Source organism: Ornithodoros turicata, chromosome 5 (genome assembly GCF_037126465.1).
Source record: "Ornithodoros turicata isolate Travis chromosome 5, ASM3712646v1, whole genome shotgun sequence".
Classification (NCBI taxonomy): Eukaryota; Metazoa; Arthropoda; class Arachnida; order Ixodida; family Argasidae; genus Ornithodoros; species Ornithodoros turicata.
The window spans coordinates 61353788-61363477 of NC_088205.1; the positions used below are offsets into that span (position 1 = coordinate 61353788).

The window sequence follows — 9690 nt, forward strand, 5'->3', positions numbered from 1 at the left end:
TCGAGGAATCATGGGGCGCCTCTTTCCCCTCAGATCGACCTGCATCTTTTTTGGAAAATTCTACACTCCGGACAACCGATATTACATAGTTTTAGTACTGCGCACGCAAGATAATAGCGGGTGCACACACCGCATGCGCAGAGCGTGGCTTTACGTTTAGCGCTAAATGCAATAAGGCCATTTGCTCGCGTGCGCTGCTGCAACTAAAAATCTCTATTAATTGTTCTCTTGTCGAACCTCCGTTGACGTCAATTTCGTTGCAGAGCCAAAACGGGAGAAACTAAAAATTTAAAAAATCAAAATTTTAACAGAAATAAATATCCATTCAGGCCATCCCCGTATTACCGAAAACACTACCTCTTTATATATATATATATTTCATTCCTTCATTCCATGTTCGCAGTGCGAACCAACTGTGGCTATGAGCGATGAACAGACGTGGACAGATGACAGCAAGAAGGGGTAAGAGACAGAGGAGGGCTAATATGCGTCCTGGGCAGACTTCATGGGAACTGTGCCGACATCCATCCGTAAAATCTGCCAGAAAACCGTGGGAAAACGTCAGGCGGCGGTAGGGTTCGAACCCACCACTTCTCGGTGTTTTAGCACGGCCTTGGAGCTACTACCAACCAGCAAATGCTGTATCCAGGCGGCCATGGCGCTGCGCATGCGCATCTGCGTTTCGGCAGACAGCCGAGGGTTCTACGGTGACATTCAACGATGCACGGGGTATTGGGAATTTGTTCCTGTCGGCCCTTTTTTGTTCCATCTCTCTCGGTTTCTTCTTTGCGTCCACGATGTACCAGCATAGCCTGAGCCCTCTTCCCTCCTGTCTATGTAAAGACTTCACGTCTATCGAGAAGGCGGCGATCCTGGCGTCATACGCGCACAGTCGCTGTCTCGTCAAACGACAGTCAACTGGGACACGGGCCAAAATCGACAACCGTTCATCCTGCTCCCCCCACCCCCCTAAAGAAAAAGAGTGGAAGCTGAATAAGAGTGACACAAACCCACTTTTATCCGTTTGGCCTCGTTCCTGTTCCTCTTTTCCCCACGCCAAAGAGTGACGTCATCGCTTCATCTTTTGTTTTTCATCTCGGAGGCTCTCTAGCGTTGCGGGGGATCGATCGCCAGTGGCAGGCCCCTGTGACGGCGACGTTGTTGCCATGACGACGACACCCAATCTCTCTTCCTCCAATGGCCTTCCACTATCCTTGGACCCTCGAGCCAATGGCGCAAAAAGATATCGTCTGTTGCCGATATACGCGTGGGACGCGAGCGACCTAATGTTCCAACAGCTGTTTCCGGCGAATCAAAAAAAAAAAAAAAAAAAAATAGAAAATCGAATGATCCGTTTCCGACTCCAAACAACGTGCAAAGGAAGGTTCGATTCGTACATTTTATAGAAGGTCACCGCAGCAGCCTGGAAACAAGCGTTTTTTCCGGAGCGCAACCACCAGGAAAACTTCAGATGGAAGGGGGCAAGCTGTCACAAGTGTCGCTCATCGCTGCCCGTGTTTTCTCCCCGTGTTTCCCAAGGAGCCCCGATTTTCGTTACTATATTTACCCAGAAGTGAAGACGGGTCCACGCATTCTTCATCATCGCCGCTACCTTGCCTTCCTGCAGCTAACAAACGCGCAACGAGAGGAAAGCGATTCGGCATTCGATTTCGTAGCCGTGTTTCGTTTCTGTTTCAACCACAATTCTAATAATTAATAATTGGGTGTTTACGTCGCGAGACAACTGAGATCATGAGCGACGCCACAGCGGTCGGTCTGTGGATTGCTTTTGCCCGCCTGAGGGTTCTTTAACGTGCAATGAAAGCTCATCACACGGCACCCCGTATTTAACGTCCCTCGCGGAAGACTGCGTGTCTAAGCAACTTGTACCCTGCCACCAAGTTGCTGGCGTCCTCGGCCGGGTTCGAACCCGCGATCTCGGGATCAGAAGGCGAACACGCTACCGACTGAGCCACCGAGGCCGGTCAACCACAATTCAACGTTTTCCCAGTGCGCCGGCACAACACAGGGGGCACAATTTCTCAAAGAACACTTCCACTGTCCTTAGAACAAATGCGGGACAAAAATGTAGCAGTAAAGCGCCCCGACTTTCCCATTAGGCCACTGGCTGTTTTTGCGCAAGAGCAAGTAACGATATTACATGATGATCACAATTCACTGTTTCGACGGCAGCTTTTACATAATAGGTACGAATGCGGAGCAATTTTCCTAGCGTGCTGCCCGCTTCCGCAGGAACGTACTTCGTGTTCAGCAACCCTGAGAGAGAAAAATGCGCTGGAGCGAGGAAAAGGAAGCTCGCGAAAAACAAGCGCTCGCGTGCCCCTGGCAACCGCTTGCGCACGCCACGGCGTTCTGAGTAAACTCTTCAGTAACGACCAATAAGCGCACCGCTTTCCAATACGATCCGCGATCACCCTCGTAACGCAAATATACACAACCAAAGGCGTTGACACAACAGAGGCGAAGCTGTTTTCGCTGCAGACGCAACCTGTCAAACGCAGACGACCGTCAAAGCTCGCTTTTATGTGAACGGAAGGTTGTTACGTGTATGTGGCCCTAGTGACGTTACCGTGTATACTCGCACGAGAGCATTCTTCAAAATACTCGAGCGGAAGATGCGCAAAACATAATAAATTTCTGCTGCCACGTGCGTTCATATTCGTGCTGTTCTAACCACGGGGGATATCCCGCGCCACAGCCACAGGATATTCCGTGGCAGACGACAGGAACGATGGTGTCGCCTGCTATGTCGCGGTATACACTCCACTTCCTATACATACAGCGGAGCTTCCGCCCGCAAGCAGTTTCCTTTATTTCTTTTTCTTCCACTAGAGTATTCCGCGGGAATATCGTTCGTGTGAATACGCGGTTGCTGCCGCCTCCTACGCTCGCAGTTCTCAACTCGCGTTCGGAACGATAGTCCACGTTCGGGGCTCTGTACGCGTCCGAAACACCGAGGCAGCACGTTAACTTCCAAGAAGAATGTGGCCCTAGTCCACATCCTAGTCTTTACTGAAACTTTAAAAAACAAATAAAATTATACGAAACAGACGACATGGCTTTGCCCATAGGCAAAAGAACGTATTTCCCATTATTCGCGCAGGGTCTCACAATACGCACAACAGATGGCGTTACAATTTTTTTCCAACCCGTCTAAATTCAGCATGGACGAAAAATCATAACCACTGGCTTCACGTCGCGAGACAACTTTGACCGCAAGGAATGCTACAGTGTTGGATTACTTTACCCAGCAGAGGGCTCATTAACGTGCTTTCAAACCTGAGCTCACGGCTTCCCGGGTTTGACATCCCACGACGATGTAGCCTGCACTAACCCGCAACCTCGGAATCAGTGGACCGACAGGAAAGCACGTGACAAGTGACGTAAAAAGAGGGAGACGAGCCGGAGCTTTGCTCGTGTCCCTAGCGAGAACAATGAGAGGGCATGAGAGAACGGTAATCCACAAGATGTGGGTTCGAGTCCTACAGCTGGCTAACCTTTTCAGTGACTTTCATCTTTCAATGAGAGGGCTTTCAGCTCGGCCAATTTGGCGCGCCATGCGCTCCAGGAATTCCGAAAGTAGCCTTCAGACGAGAACGAACTGTAAAACCGGAATGTTAGCCTCGATGTCACATAACCAGTACATCCTGAGCTATCATTTTTGCTTTTGTGATCGCCACACTCTCCGAGGCACTGCAATCGCAAGGATCGACGGAATTGCGAACAAGGATAGTAATCGTAACGCTGTCCGTCAGAGTCTCAAAGCTTTTGCTTCACAGGAACAAGGAACCCACTCGCACCACCACAACGAGCCTCCGGGACAATAGCTGTTCAGAAATAAACCGACTCCCCACTGCAATTTCGTAACGATAGTCAAACAGCTTTCCAAACTCACGGGACGACCGCGGTCTTCGAATCCCCCGGGACTTATTTATAGCCATACTCATTCTTGTCCGCGGGCAACAATGGTACACATACAACACACTATCGCCGTCAAAAGAAGCGGTTGCCAAACACAACAGGTCGTCCCCACTCGCAGGTGCGCCATCTTCGGAATAGAGCCCCCATCACCCCATCCTCCTTTTGTACGAGAGCGCTCCGCTACCTGTAGCGAGTACAAAGCGACTGAACAGGGTTTACAGTCAGGCTCGAGTATTGCACTATGACTGTCATTGTGCATCCGCAGTGAGGTGAGAGCGATTGGATGAACGGTGGCGCCGCATACAGTGCACGGAGCATCGAGAAAAGCGAGAGCAAATGGCAGCGAGGTGGCAAGAACCCCCACCCCCCTTCAAGGTTCCAGGCGCGGTACAGTGGTAACCGAATGTGAAGGTGGTATGCGGGGGGAAGCCTTCTCGTTACATTCCAATGGACAGCAAAAGAATGCTACAAAATACGTCTTGTACGGGCCATCGTGGTCGTGGAACAGTTGCGGAATACGAGGACGAGTCAGGGTCATGTGACCACCTGGACATCCGATGGATAGCCGATGATTGATTCAATGCGTGTATTTTTCGATCACCCCTCACTGAATCATCCAATTTCTGTTTTACTGACTCCGCACGCAACTGCATAAAGTTGTTCAGGTAACCCGCGAGTGCAAAAACAATAGGGCATTCTGAGGAAGTCGGAACCGCGTGAAGTAGCGCAATGTCTCTTTAAAAAAAACAATACAACTGCACAAACACTTCCATTGTTTTCACTTGCTCGTGGTCACAGTCACGACAGCTGCAGCTAAAACAGGTTTCTGAACTCTGAAGGCTGAAAAAAAAAAGAAACCTGTCCCACAAAATTTCGAGATCAATAAAGTGTCAGACTGTGAAATTTATATTTGCTTACAAATACGTGCGCTGACAACGTCCGGAAGAAGCGCAAGCAACAAAACGGCTTTTTTCTCGCACTGGCAACACACCTATCGGAGAGCGTTCATGGGAGATGCTCGTGGGCAGCACCGTCTGTTTCAAGTTTGAAAGGCGGTATACTTTCGGGCCTACGAGAATGCGCCCCTTCCTCCAGGAGGTATTGTGAAGTTTTCGCACATCGAAAGGTCTTTCCGACAACGATTCCGAAGACAAGGTAAGACAATTGCCTGATTCCTTTCAAGTGGCTGACACCACGTTGCTCATTTTTGATTTGTCAGCTTCCTTTGTCGTATAGTTTTCGTAGAGCACTAAATCTCCCTAAATACAGCCGCCCGGAATCCGATCTTAAAGGGGCACTAAAATGCAACAACAACTTGCTCTCAAATGAAAAGCCCGTGTTTCAATTAGTCTAATGCAAGCAAAACTAGTTCACACAGCGCTACCGTTTAGAAGAAAACGCAATGAAAACGGAGCCGTCTTTAACGGCAACGAATGGTATCCCCAGGAGACGAAGATTTGCGACATCCAATGAGACAGCAGGAGAAGCGCGCGCATACCTATCGTGGGCATGTGGATTTGGAACGGGTCCGATCGTAGTGTTCCGTATATACGCGGCATGATGCGCACTGCTGCATTTTTCAATACCGATTCACTGCATTGTAGCCTACAACAGTTCTCGCGAATGTTCCACTGACAACATTTATCTTCACGTCCTTTGAACAGCGACGCCAGTCCGCTTCGCAACGCGCACTATGTTTTTCACCGGGACAGCTTCATGCCATGGCACGCGCAGTATGGACTAAAAACACCGATGCACGAGCTGAATCGACGTTCACTGCTTAGCGCCGAAGCAAGAAAGAGCCCGGTATAATTTCGATTGTAGTTCCGTAACGGAATCGAAGTTTTGAATTATGATAACAAGTACGAAATTAACGTAGCGTGTAACGTAATTTGAAGTGAACTTGTTTTCGCATTTTAGTGTTCCTTTACTAAAGCCCAAAACCGTGAACGTGAATGAATTCAAAAGAAAGAAAGAACAAGCGGCCGTCAACGAGGGCCTGCTGGGTTCCTTCAAAGCTCATTGAGCAACAGCCATTGTTTGGAGGTCGACTTGGACGCTCATCGTGGCAGGTCATTCATGCAGCCAACAAGTCAGTCGGTCAGCCCGCCACGGATACAGGGAGACGCCCAGAGCCATGCATCGAGGCCAATGCAGCCTTGGATGACTCAACGCTATTCTAATTACGCAACTGCGTGTAACCCTCTCAAACGAAGTTTTCGTTTTCGGTAGTGGAGACGACGACGTGATGGGCAGTCAGGAAATTGGACTCCCCATTTCATGTGACGCCGAAAACTGGTCATTTCCTCGAGTGCTAGTCGGACATGAAAATGATTTCCCGCCACACTGCACCGTACTAACGGTCGCGTGCCGCACAATAACGAAGGAGCGTACTCACAGCATTTCATGTGGAGGTTAACACTTGTGCAGGTTCATAAAAAAGTCAATTTAAAAAAACGAACCAGACCAAGAAGTTCATTTTATGCTGCCACAAACAGAGGACTGAGCATACTGCAGTTTCCTTCTTTTTCTTTTGGAGAGAGGTTTCGAATAAAAAGAGCAACCCGTGTCTTCCCACTTTGCCTAATGCTTTTTATCAGATTATCTCCCAAACCGTCGTCATGTTCCCTCACCTGGAACTGCACGGGGTCCCAGTTCGCCTAATGTATGTGCCAGGCAGTCCCAGTTCACCTACTGAGACGTGTCACGTGAAGAGGGAAGGCGGTTCTCCGTTTTCGTTGCAGCCTGTGCTTGATCATCACTGAAGATCGCATTTTAAGCCAAATGCTTACTTTTCTCTGCACTCCTATATCGTGCATGCATCACCTATACAAACAAGGGAAAACAGATTCCCTGTGTTTAACGTTGTATTTATTTTATATTCGCGAAGCTCTTCGCATACACATAGGCATACACCAATCCCGAAGGAGCCGAACACATGTATAACGGATAACGAACATAGTTTAACGACAATGATCAGCTAAGGTGCATTAGATGTCCGAAAGATGACAACCGCAATTTGTACTACGCGTGTACAAGTGTATTTTCATATAGATGTACAGAGACGGATTGAAACAGGCTTCACGAATGAAGCTCCTCATTAGATGCATTTAGATTTTGCATGTTGACTTCACTTCCAATAATTGAGTATTTTGACGAAAATAACTGCTATATATGCCAAGAAATATGACAAATAAAGTGACATCATCACAGTTGAATGACAGGGTTGGTGAGCATTTGTCCGCGTTGAGCCTTGGGGGGGGGGGGGGGGGACGAGCAAATGTTTGGGATCTAGGAGGGGGCGACCACAGATCTCAGACTACTTACAACCACTCCCGAGTTGCGTGAAAAGACAGCAAGAGTTTGGCACCACTGGGAAGACAAGCGACATTTTCGTTTGAAGTACCGAGTCGGCAACTACTATATTGCTTGCAATGCCAGCCACAAGGCTAGGTGGAAAGGACAATAAGTCCTGATGTGCCGTTCGTAGTAGAGTTCGTAGACTATCGAGCCACAGGCGCCGCGGGCCTGGCTCTGATGCTGAATCGCTTCACTCGATTTTTCTGGGCACCCTGCTTTTTTCGAGCACTTGATTAGAACTTTGTAAGGTGTCCAGACAGCACACGGGGGTGGAGCCATTCCCTGCTGACGTTGATCAGAGATAGCAACGCCCACTTGCTGGCAGTCCCATCTCGCCTAATCAGATGGCACGACAGTCCCATTTCGCCTAATGACAGGCGCCCCTCTCACCCTCTTAATCCTGAAAAATCGCATTAGGCGAAATGGGACGTAACCTTCCTACCAACCCAACACGTCAAAGAACTGGGTGTGAATTCAATTTGGAAACTCCAGCCAGGAGCAAAAAAGGAAAGCTTACTTATGTCACGAACAAGAAAAGAGCACCTCATCGTTCCTGCCCTTGAAAGAAAAAGAAAGAAAGAAAAACGTTGCGCAAGGAAGAGCAAGAAGCCAAATCCACACAAACAGCGAAAAAAAGAAAAACGGGGTCGTCCCCTAACGCCGAAACCAGTTCACGAGTGAAGCACACAACGGGGCAGACCCATTCGAAAGAGCCCCCCTTTCTGTGTACACACGCACCGAAAAAACCGAATAAAGAAGAAGAAAAAAAAAGCAAAACGATTACAAGTTGTGGCATGCAGGGATATCCGGATGCCTCACGGGCAAGGGCGGTCCCAAGCAGGGATAACTGGCGGAGACATGAATTGAGACGCGAGGCCCGACTGCAAAACCGTCAATGAACGAGAATCATGTTCGGAGTGGTCAGTATATAATATTTGCAAACAATTAATGCAGCACTACATGACTGATAAAATGGCATAGAGGGAGGCAAGCTGAAGGACGAAAAATCCATGCACGTTCATATGCTAAGTACGACTCTGCTCGTTGCAGGACGAATGCTCGGTCACATCCGTGAGATGTTGGCCAATCTAGCCAGAGGACATCTCTCTATGCATGTCACGGAAATGATTGATTGATAGAACCGTGATTGCTCCCAACTTGGGTGGTGTAGATGTTCCCTTTTTCCACAGGATGATGGCATGTATGTACAAGAGAAGCTACTCGAGATAGAACTTTCAAGCGCGTATTCTGCAAATTGTGCTCAACTGCATCCGTCATTCCGGGGAAACCGGAGGTGACCGTGAATACTAGCCGAGGATGTCACTGCACAAACGTAAGATACCCTGGAAGCGAGGACGACTGGTGCCAAGTTATACAAGATAATGGGACGTAAGATAAGGAGCGATAATGAATATAAACGTGACATCAAAACATACAACGTGACACAGAAAGGCATCATGTGCAACTATTATGCGGCACACAGGGGAAAAAAAAGTATATACATTCGTGAGAGGCAGCCTGTGATCACTATTTCTCGGACTCAGTGCTGGGCTATTTGCTCAGCAAATGCAGTACCATAAAACGGTAACATACCGCTATGCTCACAAGACCCATGGTCGATCAATATTTACGGTGTCATACGAAGAAACCTGCTTTCGTACAGCCGGACACGACATAAATGAGTTTCACAGAGGTAGAAAGATCGTATGATGAAATTTTGTCGCAGAAACCAACTTACATCCGAAATACTCTGCAAAAAACAACAACAACCGCTTACCTTATCAGATGGTATGCGGTTTGTCATGATGGAGCAAGATGATTTGTAGTCCTTAGAAATTTCACAGAGGTATGGAATCCACGCGGAGATAGAACATAAAGGCTATTCCAAGCAGCAGGCGGAGAAGGTAGACGGAATTTGCGAAGATCGTACTGGCAAGTATTTTCCAGCTACGGAGGGCACCAAATCCGAAGCCTATGCCTTGGAACGTTCACCGCAGACGCCGCACCTTCACATCACCTTCACTTTGGTGGGAGGATCAACTTCTTGGCGATCCTGTCACTTTTCACTAACGAATACATGATGCAACCATTGAAATTTACTAACAATCGGCTTACTCAGGACACTACAGCCGACGATAACTCACGAGCAATAACAATTCCAATACACCCTTAGATAATGGCGTCCCTCTCCCCATGAACGTCGAGCATGCCGGGAAATGTTGACCTCGATTGTGGCGCCACCCAGTGCGGAGCGTACGAATCAGAAGAGCAGACGACACGGTGTCTAGTCCGTCTGGATTGTTGGGGCGTCAGGCACAGTTCCAACATTTGTGATGCTGAAAACTTACGAAACAGAGATGCGCCGGACTTGTGTGTTCCATTTCGTGC

At 48.4% G+C, this 9690-nt stretch overlaps 1 protein-coding gene across 1 annotated transcript in view; it reads right to left on the reverse strand.

Moving 5' to 3' along the window:
* LOC135394542 (ubiquitin-like protein 3) overlaps window positions 1-9517 on the reverse strand; it is a 50492-nt gene extending 40975 nt beyond the window's left edge. The window contains exon 1 of the mRNA XM_064625329.1: window positions 9080-9517. Within this exon, the coding sequence (XP_064481399.1) occupies window positions 9080-9106 (27 nt within the window). The 5' untranslated portion in view covers window positions 9107-9517. The remainder of the gene's footprint in view (window positions 1-9079) is intronic.
* Window positions 9518-9690: the final 173 nt, after the last annotated feature.